The sequence below is a fragment of the Lingula anatina genome, chromosome 6, assembly GCF_051362555.1.
Source record: "Lingula anatina isolate TDL-2025a chromosome 6, LinAna3.0, whole genome shotgun sequence".
In the NCBI taxonomy this organism is placed as follows: domain Eukaryota; kingdom Metazoa; phylum Brachiopoda; class Lingulata; order Lingulida; family Lingulidae; genus Lingula; species Lingula anatina.
In genome coordinates, this window is record NC_141772.1 from 20957030 (window position 1) to 20971065 (window position 14036).

General features: G+C 37.8%; 2 protein-coding genes across 6 annotated transcripts; both read right to left on the reverse strand.

Annotated features, from left to right (window-relative positions):
• Positions 1 to 326: 326 nt before the first annotated feature.
• LOC147761335 (uncharacterized) lies at positions 327 to 4523 on the reverse strand. The gene is made up of 5 exons (XM_087014551.1): positions 4407 to 4523; positions 3704 to 3860; positions 2898 to 3049; positions 1879 to 2017; positions 327 to 1358 (listed from the first exon to the last, which is right to left on the reverse strand). Exons 1-5 carry the CDS (start codon positions 4453 to 4455, stop codon positions 1064 to 1066), a joined length of 792 nt encoding a protein of 263 aa, XP_086870677.1. The 5' UTR covers positions 4456 to 4523; the 3' UTR covers positions 327 to 1063.
• Positions 4524 to 6685: 2162 nt separating this feature from the next.
• LOC106172290 (uncharacterized) lies at positions 6686 to 13877 on the reverse strand. Of its 5 annotated transcripts, XM_087016093.1 has the most exons (8): positions 13260 to 13877; positions 13129 to 13180; positions 11042 to 12787; positions 10464 to 10644; positions 10090 to 10235; positions 9298 to 9783; positions 8587 to 8686; positions 6686 to 8118 (listed from the first exon to the last, which is right to left on the reverse strand). In XM_087016093.1, the coding sequence occupies exon 3, from the start codon at positions 11770 to 11772 to the stop codon at positions 11257 to 11259; it is 516 nt and encodes a 171-aa protein (XP_086872219.1). In that variant the 5' UTR covers positions 11773 to 12787; positions 13129 to 13180; positions 13260 to 13877; the 3' UTR covers positions 6686 to 8118; positions 8587 to 8686; positions 9298 to 9783; positions 10090 to 10235; positions 10464 to 10644; positions 11042 to 11256. The 5 variants fall into 5 exon arrangements, with proteins under 5 accessions (XP_086872219.1, XP_086872218.1, XP_086872217.1 ...); XM_087016092.1 differs by lacking the exon at positions 13129 to 13180 and having other exon boundaries at positions 11042 to 13128; XM_087016091.1 differs by having other exon boundaries at positions 13129 to 13805.
• Between the last annotated feature and the right edge of the window lie 159 nt (positions 13878 to 14036).

The following is a 14036-nucleotide window of genomic DNA, read 5'->3' on the forward strand; positions in this document are numbered from 1 at the left end:
GTTTTGGCTCATTCTAGGTGTGGAGATATATACAGAACAAGTAGCTGTCGCCATTACCTTATTTGCATATAGACTTTTTGGACTATAAAATTTCTATTCATATCGATAGAGGTACTACGCACACACAGACACACACACACACACACAGAGAGAGAGAGAGAGAGAGAGAGAGAGAGAGATCTAGAGAGAGAGAGAGAGAGAGAGAGAGAGAGAGAGATTAATATACCAGCACTTTTAGGTATGATTTATACAATTTAGGAAAGCCCACATCTTTTGTCTCTAACATCGTTTGGAATTATGCATAAAAGAAGAAATAGAAATATAAAGCCACAAAAAAATGCTATTTAAACATATTTACTGAGACAAAAATATGGTGTGGATTCAAGATGTTCAGGAGATGAGGGAAATTGTTTTAAATTTCCCTATTCCAATCAATACACACGTAGCTATTAAAATTATTGATGATAGATTAGCATCTTGTTCATTGTGAGAGCTGTGACATAAATATATGTGTCGCTTTAATAGTCCATCCAAGCTTAGATTTATTGCAAAGTGAATATCAAATATATTTAATGTTTTCATTCCACTGATATATTTCTTCATTTCAATGGTTATGTTCCATTCCATCAAATTATATGAAGTTAAAATATTTGTATGTAACTCATACACTAACAATCTTTGTAACGTGATTTTTCACCTCTAGCATGAGACGAAAACTGTCATTCTAATCTATAATTCAAAAGTTAAATTTAGAAAAAAAATCTTCCTTCATAGTCATTGCGCCATAGCGCTCATAGCATTAATGATTCTTTAAATCTTTAAATAAATCTTCCTTCATACTCATAGCTTAATTGCACTCATAGAATTTAATGATTCTTTAAATCTTTAAATGAATCTTCCTTTATAGTCATTGCGTCATTGCACTCATAGATCTTAATGATTCTTTAAATCTTTAAAAAATCTTCCTTCATATTCATTACGCCGTTGCGCTCATGGCATTTTAGTGATTCTTTAAATCTTTAAATGCTTAAAAGAATACTCATTATTCTTTGTACCATTCTTTCTACTGCTTACAACAAAAGACCAAAGAAACCATAGCCAACACGAACAACACGAACAACTGCTTTGCTCCACCGCCGACGCATGTCGCTGAGGTCGCATGTCTGGTGGAGCCGTTCTTTGTTGTCTGGGGGCCCTTGCCTTCGACAGTAGAGTAGCCAGGGTCGGCCTTGACGCAGATGTCTTCAATGTGCTTGGGAAGAAAATCCGAAGCTATCTGGACGAATAGTTCCCCTGCCTCCATGCTGCAGGAGGTTTGTAAGATTTGCCGTCCACATGAGAATAGATCCTTGATGATGCTTCAAATAACAACAATAATAATAATAATAATAATAATGTTGATGACAGGTAATAAATGTTATAACGGTGATACTTATGATACTATAGTTATAATAAACACGGGCCTGTAGCCAGCAGTTTTAGAGGGGGATCTTTATATGAAAGATGAGCCCTTTTGTCGAAATAGCATAGAAAAGAGGTTAAAATTTAAGCTGACTTAGAACATGTATTTCCTAACAGCATAAACCCTCTTATCATATGCCTGAATAATTTCAGATAATTGATACCCATGACCTGAATTTTTTCACAATCTGATCAAGGTTTATACATAAAGAAAGGGACACGAAAATATAAATACATTATCATTACATATATGACATATTTCTTACCAAGAATCCATTATTACTACCATGAACTCTTGATCTTGTTTATATAATTTCACAATTTTTATGTTTTTTTTTCAAACTTCCAAAAGGAAGCAATTTACTGGATCCAGAAAATTTATACTGTTTAAAATAAAGCCCTTTCTTTCTCACTTACCCACAAAATTGATCTTTCTGGAAGTTCTTCGAGACGGCGGCCTCGTTAATTTGTTTCTGTAGAGCAGTTCTTCCTTTGGCCAGACAGTCCATTGTCTCACTTTGATGCTGGAAAAGGCACTCAGCATTCTCCACATAGGCTACAAACAATACATTGAAATAAATAAGTGCATCAATAAATATATTGATTAAGAAATAATCAAATATATAAATGGATAAATTAATAAGTAAACAGGTTAAATAAAAATAAATAAATAAATGGATTTAAGGGAGGTAAGCATGAGGGTCACATCATTGATGCTTGACTAGACTTGACTAGGGAAGTGACTTGACAATTCAAAAAAGTTCTAGAAAATTTTAATTTTAAAAAGTATTAAATTCATGGGAGTACTCTGACTGAGCTAACTAGACAGCAATCAAGGGCGTCCTACATGTGCTGATACCAGAGTTTAGGGCTGATCATCTTTTCTGAAAACTGCATCAAATACGGTGCTTAACGAACAAATTCATGATTACTCTGTATGGGGAGACGGGGAGTATAAAATAATGATCGATGGCATTTTTTTCGGTAACATATAGTGCTAAGCTTGGACATAATAACTCGTTATTACAATGTATGTCCAAGTGCTAAGGGATGGATAATATAATTACTTGTTTTTTTTCTTGCTTCGCTTGTTTCACTGCTATCTTGGATATAGTAATGTTATTATGCCCAAGCTGCTATTGATGAAACTGAGATGGGGGGTGGGGTGGTGGCAAATGACCGCTGTGCCCTTCCCCCTGAAATGCCACTGCTTACACCCCATTTCCATAGAATAGATCGCCCTACTTTGGATCGACCTAACTCCCTGGGGGTTCGCGCTGAATAGCTGTCAGCCGGGCGGACACGAAAGTTAATTGCCCCTTACGGCTTGTAGTGGGCGGGGACGGACACTTAAGGGGGATTATCTGAAGGTAGTCTGGTGAGACTACCCGCGGTGATAGATCGATCTAAAGTTGTGGGAATAGACCCTTACTCACCGTCAAACATGGCCTTATTCCCGCACACTTTAATGATCCCATCTCTTAGCACATTGTTCGTGTACATTTCTATCTCCAGTTTCATTGCGTACGAAATGTTGCGACAGGCTGCCATCTTTTTTTCTTTACACTTCACTGCTTCGTCATAGAAACTAGAAAATATCAGCAGATATGTAAGATACAGTACATTACAGTACATTTGTAATCACATCAGATGTACATGTATTTATCATCGTCATTTTCTATGCCAATTTATCTTTTCTGAATTTCTTTTTTTTATTTTAATAAAAAATATCTTATTTTATTTTTTATTTTAATAATTAGGCACAGTGATTTCTCAGCCCAGTAGCAAATTAAAGCATCATTATTTTGTTAAATCCTCTTCACTAACTCAATCTGCCCCTTTCCGCAAGTCATCTTTATAAACTCAAAGAGAGGGGGAAACAAGGAATAGATATTGAATGTATCCAGCTTGAAATCAACGTCACTTCGCACAGTTTCTCTTTATATGTATTAATTCAAGGTGCAATTTTACAAAAAAAAAATCCTGTTTTTTTTTCTTTTTGTAAAATTGCTTAAATTTTAATTAAAAAAATTTATTGTTTACTAAACATAGAAAACATCTACAACAGAAGTCACAGACACCCCAATTTTCTTGCATAGTAGACGTGCATCGTAAGAGCTGCTTCTTCGTTTAGAGCCCAGTGACACGAAATCCAAAGAATCACCACTCCCAATTAATGCTAAATGCTTCAACAACAAGGATCCACCCGAAATATTCCCCCGCAAAGAGGATCCGCACTTACCCACATAGCATTCTCAGTCTCCGTATCTCGTCAGTGGCTGGTAGCAGTTTCTTTTCTTGCATCATTAGTTTTGAAGCTTCAAGCACTGGTATGAAGCACACCATGATGTCTTCTGTCTCCATACACGACCTCTCTCTGGCCATACAGCATGGATTGACTGAAAAAGTTATCATTTGATGATCATAAGAGAAATTTAGTTTTCTAGAAATACCCGGCACCACAATCTAAACAACTAGAACCGGTATATGTATCAATTGAAGGAGAGATATTGTTTGACTAATATTTGGGGGATGGGAAATCTCTGCAAACTCGTTATGAGACAAATTGCAACACCAATGGGTCGGGGCTGAATTTAAATAAAATTCATGGAGTACAAAAGAAAAAAAGTCCATGCCTTTAAATCAATATTCTCAAGTTTTTATACGTTTTCATTCTTCAAGTTATCACAGATTAGGTTATGTGAAGAAAAAAAGTGCACGCGTTTATAGCTAGCCTTTGGATTCCCATACAAAGGACAGAAAATGAGAGAAAATGACAAAACTACATCAAAATTGACTCGTAGTGATTACTGTCATGTCATTTGTAATATGTAATAAATATTTGACATTAAGTAGAACAAAGACTTTGTAAATGTAATTGAATCTGCAATGAGTGCTGTAAGAAATTTATCATCATTATAATAATAATAAAAAAAAACACTTACCAAATATCACCAAAATCAAAGGGACAATACAAGCAATACGGAATATCATAGTGATGGACGTTTCTAGTCACTCCAAAACGACCAAGAAACTGGTGAAGCAACGCACCTGGCACTGAGCAGCACAAACTGGATTTAAGACAACTTGCATGTAATTATCGCCTTACCTTTTTGGTGAGACCTGTACATTTACACTTTCAATCATTAACAGTTTGCATGTAGCTAATTAACACACGTAGAAACTGCAAGTCTTCAAAATGGTTGAATAAGTTTAATTCAGTGGAAAGGGATCCAAAAAATATGTTTTCATTTTAATACTTATCATTCATCAGCTTTTACATTTTCCATCTATTTTATCTCAGCTGCTTATGATAAGTGTTTAAATCAACAATTATTTTTTGTAAAATATAAATGGTTAAAGTCATGAATAATCAACAGATATACACCCAATGCATGTTTTCAAAGATGTCAGCGTGTTATTGTGATGTTATACAAGTTGATATTATTTTAACCAAATTTAAAAGAAAATGATTAAAAAAAAAACACCAGACTAAGATATGGGTCCCGTGGCAATCTTCCTTCTACAATTTAAGTGTGAATTACTAATAACTATGAAAACAGGAACTCACAAACAATATTACAATTGCCATTCACCGAATCTGTATTATTGTTTACTTTCAACCTTAAATTATTTAAGTCAACCATAAAACAATCTAAAATAAAATTGAATAGTGTAAATGGTATGGCAACTCCTGAGAACATCTTCATGCAGTTATAATATAATGCCAGTGTTCCAAAGCCCCAATACATATTAAATACAGACTTGCTTCAATCTTAAACGGAAAGGAAGTATTATCAAGTGGTGCACCTGTTCAGCTAAGCTGTTAATTTTATTTTGCAGCATCACAATTTCACTACCACATATCAATAATAATTGTATGTATTTTTCTAACATATGTAATATTTGTCATTTTCCTCTAAACTTCGCTAAACATTATTAAAATGTTACCACACACATTTATGATAATTGTATGCATATTTGTAGCAAGTAAATTTTGCCATTTGCAACGGGGATGGGAGGGGTCTTAAGAATATAAAATTTGGGCCACAATTTCCTCAGTAATTATGAAGGAGTACCAGTTGATAAGGCCATTGATGGCACAGAAATGGGAAAACTCTTAGTTTTTTCTACTTTTGCATGTTATATGTATTTATATAAAATTCGAGTCTCAATTCTCTCAGCAAAAATAAAAGAGTGCCAGTAAATAAGGATAACAATGGCACAGGAATGGAAAAAAAAACTTGTTTTTTTTTCGTTTTACTAGTGTTATATACAAGAACATATACATATTATATACATAACGTACCCCTTCGTCAACATTAAGAGGTGTTGGGTTCCTAAATCTACGACGGGATTCATTTACGCCAGATAGTTACTTCTCTAATTTGACTCAGTAAAGTATAGGTAACGGCTCGAGTTATTCCTGGGGCCCCGTTAACTCGAAAGCATCGCATATTGCGAACGGCGATATCACATAGAGGCTACGGTGTATTACATGGGGCGAGTATGGAAGAGTGATGGAATCGCGACGCTTGCGCTCGGTCGCAATGCGCGATGCTTTCGAGTTACGGGGCCCGGGAGAGCAAAGTAACGCAGCACCACAGCTTTGTATCCAAAAACCAAAATTCAACTCATTACCTGGACATTGGCTTGTTTAATGGAAGAAATTGGAGTGACAGAAATAGTGACGAGATAGTAAAAGTTTAAGTGAGAGGCGAAATGGAGGAGGATAATTTCTACTAATGATTGAACGAGCATACATGCGAGTCCATTTAAATTCATTTGCAAGTCTCGCGATTTTTTTTTTCTATCTGTACACGACCACTTTTTTTTTTTTACAAAAAAAAAAAAAAAAAAAAAAAAAAAAAAAAAAGAAAGAAAATTATAGAATATTTTTTATTCAACTATTATGTACAATTTTGAACATTTACAGTTGATTTAAAAAGGACTAATGATCAGTAATGAACTACGTAAACGCAATGAATTAATACATACATGTAGTAGTATTATCAAAAGTTATAAGATTTTCCATTTATGTCTTCATCTAACTTCAGAACGCACACAGTCCGATAATGCAGGTCTTGTTGTCGGAAACTGGTACCAGATGCTCTCGGGCCGTGGGGAAAAACCCGTCTAAACCCTTCGTGGGGAATGCCGGGAAAGTGCCCATGCCCGGATAATTCAGTCTTTATAACATGATGAAATCAGTTTCTATCGCTGCGTACAGTTCAAGAAATTTAGACAGCATTGTGAGACGGAATAACCTTTGTATTGACTAACTATTCTCTATAGATACTATACACAAGGTGAAGCATAAAAACTTATTAAAGTAATTCTTACAGAAAGAGATACTGAAGCCAATAAAAAACTAACAAGAGACTTATAACAATTAAACAGAATCAGTTTAACTTTATCTTGGAGAAATAAAACCATAAATAAAGTTAAACATTTTACAACTGCAAGCATCCTTCAAAACTTGATTATAGTTCTTTTTATGATAAAATGCAAACAGATCTAAGTAATATGATTATAACTCGGGCATATCAATGACTTCAACTAAACTTTGGTATATAATTGGCTTAAAATACCAGGTTTCTAAAATGTAATTTTGCGCTGAAATCGCAACTACCTGCATGATACAAGTACAGAATAAAGCAAGCTTGCTTCAAAATATTTCAGATCTCACATTACACTGTATGACCGCCCATGCAAATTTCAATCTGAATTTTTTTTGATCCGGAGAAAAGGTGCATACCTGATGAAGTGGATATATTTGTCAAGTATAACACTTGAGAAAATCTGAATGTTAGTAATGTGATCTCTATCTTGAGAGATGACAGCATCTCTCAAGAAGAGCAGACTGTACAAAAAATATAATGAAATATTTTCTCACACGTAAAATATTTCATTACAGATTTTGCACAATCTATCAATGTAAAATCTCTTCATGTAAAAGCGTTTACATGAAGTCAGATTTTACAAAGATGTGAGGGTTTGTTAGTAAGGTTAGTGTGCAGGTTAAGACCTCCTCAAATGCCATACTGACAAACAACTCCACATCATCAAAAGCACAAATTTGAAAAATAACCATCTCAGATTGAAACAAAACACAGACGACCACAATTGGTGGGAATTTTTTTGTGAGCAAAAAACTATCTGCATTCAGAATGTAGATAAAGCAACTCTATATTCAATTTTAATCATCAATATAATAATTATAGCAACTGTAGAGGTAGACTTTTCATACAGAAGCACATATCTTATTCAGTTGATCTTGTATGGAATGAAGAATCATCTTGAACCTCAGTTTTCTCTTCAGCTATTGAAGTAAAATGGTTTCACTGCATAAGGCACACTATTCTGACCCCAAATATTCTCAGCATTCAAAAGACTGATACATAATTAGACTGTATTCCCACTACATTCAATACTGTATATTGCTCTCCATTACCATTCCACATTCTTTAAATTTGTTTGCAGAACAAGCCGTGTCCTTCAAAACCAAGGCTCCTAAGATGTCCGAGCATCGATGGAAGTGTCCACAGGGCTCCTTGCTAACGCTGTGCAGTGTTTAACATCTTGGACATCTGGTCTTGGGTCGACGTTATCTGACATCATGCAGGCGTAATTATTGGAAAACTCCCAATTCGTAGCCTACAAATGGAATCCAACGTTTACTCAAAAGTATGAAAAGCTATATCGAAAGCTTGCAGTAACTGCAACGAAGAGCGTATATCACTGGTATTTACACACCGTTAACATTAATGAAAAGCTTGGTTCTTAAAATGATCAGAGCGTTATTTCCAAATGTACAGTGAAATATGCTTCCTTTATTGAAAGATATATATTAAATTTTTAGAGTAAGTAGACAGCAGTCTTCATAAAATAAATTACTTCAAACATTTGACAAAAAAGAAAAAAGATGTTGCTATATTAAATATTCTAATGTTAGCCTACATGTTAAATTGTTGGCTGTCTGTGCTACTTCTAATTCTACTGTTTGTTTACATAAGATATAGTTTTTGATCACTGTCAATAATAAGAAACGCCATAATACACCAATAATAATACTTAAAAAATTCAGAACCACTTTTCTTAAGTTGTTGATCCCCAATAACTTACAAAGTTATCTGTGAAAAGATTCCTGGATCCTAAAGAAGCGTTTCATCTGGAAGTTTGGTGGTTGCAATCGTCGTTTTTAGAATCCACCACTTTTGGTAGCCTGCAAATTTAAATTATTACTTCAAAATGTAATAAAAGTCAACCATTTGTATATGAAATGTGTTTTTTAAGTTTCAGCAGTTTGATGGGAAATAAATATCAAAAGCACTTTTGTCAGAAACTTTGAAAAAACATTCACGCCAAATATTTTGACATGCCCCTGGCGACCTTCAGACTTAATGTGACAATGGGGTATTGCAAAAATAGATTTAACGAAGGAAAAGAAACACTAACAGCATTTAAACCACTCTACTCAAAGATAGGTATAAGTATAAAGCCTGAACAATCTAGATCCAGCGGGAGGAGTGTACTAGTATTCCATCAAGTATTTAATTTGTGAAGGATTTATATAGGAGAGACAAAGATATAGTTGAACGTTAGAGTTAAAGAACACGGGAAGGAATAAGAAAGGGTCCCCGAAGAGGGAAAAATACACTACAGCCCAAGGTGGACTTCTGCTACAACGAACCATCACAAAAAAACTGATTGGGAGAATGCCAAGATTTTACAAAAAGAAAGTGACTGGAGAACAAGAGGCGTAAAGGGAGGCATATAGACCAGGAAAATGCCTAACAATCTGAACAATACAGAAGGATGGAAATAGACACTCACTTGTACGGTGGCCTTTTATTACCACAACCACAGCACTGGAGGTGGGGGTGGTAGCTGCTAGTATACAATTTCTGGACCAGTGACAACGCCCCCGAGTCACATTGTTGGTGGTGGGTGTTGGGGGCGGTAGCTCCAAGTAATCTGGACCAGTGACCACGCCCCGGAGTCACATTGGTGGTGGTGGGTGTTGGGGGCGGTAGCTCCAAGTAATCTGGACCAGTGACCACGCCCCGGAGTCACGTTGGTGGTAGTGGGTGTTGGGGGCGGTAGCTCCAAGTAATCTGGACCAGTGACCACGCCCCGGAGTCACGTTGGTGGTAGTGGGTGTTGGGGGCGGTAGCTCCAAGTAATCTGGACCAGTGACCACGCCCCGGAGTCACATTGGTGGTGGTGGGTGGTGGGGGCGGTAGCTCCAAGCTAAGATCTTAGCTCCAAGTAATCTGGACCAGTGACAACGTCCTGCAGCATATTGAGACTGTTGAGGATCTGAAAGTTGACGAATGGCATGTCAAAATATTTTGTATGAGTGATAAGGTTTTACCACATCTGTGACAAATTAAGAGCTTTTTACCTGTGAAATATGAGCACTGAATTTGCTAGAGTAAATTGTAAATAGACAACGAATGTCTGCACTGAGTGACAGTTCCGAGACATTCTTTACTTAAAACAATTTTGTCTAAGACCTTGCACAAAATGCTCAGTTTGTTGGATTTGCACTGATAAAAGATTTGTATTATCTAAACAATGAATGACAATCTAGTTCATTTACCCTTATCCTGCCCAAAAACTTACCTTGAATGCTCTCTATTCACAACTAGGAAAGGGCACTTGAAACACCATATGATATAGCTGACATGGCTTTCTCCATTTTAACCTTGTTAACCTTGTTAAAATGGACCGTCATCAGGACAGGCGCTCGCCAATGCTATCTGCCTCAACTACAAAATAAAAATTTATAAGTCATAAATTTCCCTCTTTACTTCTCCCACCCAAATCCAATCTACTAACCATAAATATATTAATCCTAGGGGTGGGTCATGGGTAAAAGACATTGCCTTCTGAATGTGAGCTGTCAAATTAATGTGGTTAACGGTTTTTTATTTTTTCAAGGTATGAAAAATCACTTAAGTGTTTTGTTTCCCCCAAAAAACATGAGTAATATGTACCTTTTAAGGCTTGATAGGTTTCCATCTCTGTGAAACGCCATATGCGTCTGATGCTCCCCCATGCAGCCCCCTGACATACAGACCATGGCAGGATTCAACCATGCTCCAAGGATTGAATGTGCCCCTCTTCTTGCACCTCTTTCAAAAAAGCGGGACTATCAGAAATTGCCCTAATTGAGTTCTGTAAATAGAAAGGAAAATTTGATTAGTTTTCAAAAATTGTATATCAAAAGCAGTCTGCAGCCAGAAAAAATTGTTGTAATCGGTAGATTTCCAGAATGTGTCAATTTGGTGACATGGCTGTTAGATTATTAAAGAGCTTTTGATTTATTTTTAATGTAACTGTTACATCATGATTCGAGAAAAATGTCAAGGTCTTGTTAATACAAATATTAATGCAATCCAGTCTAGTCCTATTGAACTTAGTATTCGAACCAGTGAATCGAGATTCAGACATCTATATCTAGTTTTTAGGAAAGAAGGTGGACTGAATGGCCAGTAAGGTGAAAAGTTTATGGCACAGACTGCTGCTGAAAAATTAATTTTAGTGTATTGTTCTCGCCAGTAACACGGGTTACCTTGCAGGTTTTTCCGCCTCAGTGAAACACCATATGCTTCAGACGCTTCTCCAATGCAGCATCCTCAACAGACCGTGGCAGGACTCCCTGGCACTAAGGATTGAGGGATGTATCGGAAGTGTGCACGTGGCCCTCTTCTCCTTGCAGTTGCCATGAAACGTTGGACAGGACTCGCTGGACGCTCCCTAGTGCAGCCACCTCGTAGACGGACCATGTCAGGACTCGCTGGACGCTTCCCCAGTGCAGCCACCTCGTAGACGGACCATTGCAGGACTCGCTGGACGCTCCCCAGTGCAGCAACCTCGCAGATAGACCATGGCAGGACTCGCTGGACGCTTCCCCAGTGCAGCCACCTCGTAGACGGACCATGGCAGGACTCGCTGGACGCTTCTCCAGTGCAGCCACCTCGTAGACGGACCATGGCAGGACTCGCTGGACGTTTCCCCAGTGCAGCCACCTCGTAGACGGACCATGTCAGGACTCGCTGGACGCTTCCCCAGTGCAGCCACCTCGTAGACGGACCATGGCAGGACTCGCTGGACGCTTCCCCAGTGCAGCCACCTCGTAGACGGACCATGGCAGGACTCGCTGGACGCTTCCCCAGTGCAGCCACCTCGTAGACGGACCATTGCAGGACTCGCTGGATGCTCCCCAGTGCAGCCACCTCGTAGACAGTCCATGGCAGGACTCACTGGACGCTTCCTAGTGCAGCCACCTCGCAGATAGACCATGGCAGGACTCGCTGGACGCTTCCCCAGTGCAGCCACCTCGTAGACGGACCATGGCAGGACTCGCTGGACGCTTCCCCAGTGCAGCCACCTCGTAAACAGAAATAAAAACGAGATTAGATTTCTTTCATTTCTCAAACTTCTTTTCCAAAAAGAAAAAAAGATTACATACCTTAAGGAGTGTAGTCGAAGTCCCACAGGTGGCGCCCATCATCTTCTATGTCCTGTAAATAGAAATAAAAGCGAGGTTAGATTTCTTTCATTTCTCAAATTCTCCTTCCAAAAAGAAAAAAGATTACATACCTTAAAGAGTGTAGTCGAAGTCCCACAGGTGGCGCCCATCATCTTCTATGTCCTGTAAACAGAAATAAAAACGAGATTAAATTTCTTTATTTTTCAAACTCCCCTTCCAAAAAGAAAAAAAGATTACATACCTTAAGGAGTGAAGTCGAAGTCCCATAGGTGGCACCCATCATCTTCTATGTTCTGTAAACAGAAATAAAAACGAGATTAGATTTCTTTTATTTCTCAAACTCCCCTTCCAAAAAGAAAAAAAAGATTACATACCTTATGGAGTGAAGTCGAAGTCCCACAGGTGGCGCCCATCATCTTCTATGTCCTGTAAACAGAAATAAAAACGAGATTAAATTTCTTTATTTTTCAAACTCCCCTTCCAAAAAGAAAAAAAGATTACATACCTTAAGGAGTGAAGTCGAAGTCCCACAGATGGCGCCCATCATCTTCTATGTCCTGAAAGCAGAAATAAAAACGAGATTAGATTTCTTTCATTTCTCAAACTCCCCTTCCAAAAAGAAAAAAAAGATTACATACCTTATGGAGTGAAGTCGAAGTCCCATAGGTAGCGCCCATCATCATCTTCTATGTCCTGTAAACAGAAATAAAAGCGAGGTTAGATTTCTTTCATTTCTCAAACTCCCCTTCCAAAAAGAAAAAAAGATTACATACCTTAAGGAGTGTAGTCGAAGTCCCACAGGTGGCGCCCATCATCTTCTATGTCCTGTAAATAGAAATAAAAGCGAGGTTAGATTTCTTTCATTTCTCAAATTCTCCTTCCAAAAAGAAAAAAGATTACATACCTTAAAGAGTGAAGTCGAAGTCCCACAGGTGGCGCCCATCATCTTCTATGTCCTGTAAGCAGAAATAAAAACGAGATTAGATTTCTTTCATTTCTCAAACTCCCCTTCCAAAAAGAAAAAAGATTACATACCTTAAGGAGTGTAGTCGAAGTCCCACAGGCGGCGCCCATCATCTTCTTTGTCCTGTAAACAGAAATAAAAACGAGATTAGATTTCTTTCATTTCTCAAACTCCCCTTCCAAAAAGAAAAAAGATTACATACCTTAAGGAGTGAAGTCGAAGTCCCACAGGTGGCGCCCATCATCTTCTATGTCCTGTAAGCAGAAATAAAAACGAGATGAGATTTCTTTATTTCTCAAACTCCCCTTCCAAAAAGAAAAAAAGATTACATACCTTAAGGAGTGAAGTCGAAGTCCCACAGGTGGCGCCCATCAGTTTGCAGTCTGCTTCCTGGACCTGTAATAAAAAAGAAACCTGGAAAGCATGGGAAAATGCAATGACACTACGACTCCAGCCCACGACAGCAAAAAGGTGAAGTATCCTGCGAAGATGACCGAGCGACGATTCCTCGTGGGGAGAAACGAAGATTTTAGCTGGCCAGCTAAGAGAAACGCCGTAACCACCGTCTAGACGTCTGCGTGTGCAAGGAACAATATGTCGAAGAGCGATGCGTTGACGTAGGATGAGAAGATTCGGAGAAATGGGAGTCGACTCCCGTGTCCTTTGTGCTTGATACAGGGCGCAGCACATGGCATCCTTCCTGTTGCTCTAGATCTGTCCGCTGTTGAGTGAACGCACTTTTAAAATTTTGCGCTTTTATACCTTTGTTGACGTATAGTCACATGATGGCGTTCTTGTTGTCACCAATGGTCAACTTGTTCAAAGGGGATGGCCTTTGATAGTGATGCGCAAATTTGGTAATAATATCTTATTAACATATACATTTTCTTTTATATTTTATATTTTGATTATTCTGCCTATCAATTTGTTTATAATAAGAATAATAAGTTCAAAGCAATGTCTGTGAAATGTGCAGGCAAATTTGATGACAATTTCTGAGCAACATACCTTCTCCCTAAAATTTTTATAAGTACGATGTCCGTTAAGCTGGTAGCTGTGAACTTCTCGCAGGCTACTTTAGTGTGCGTGTATTTGAACACTGATCCAAAA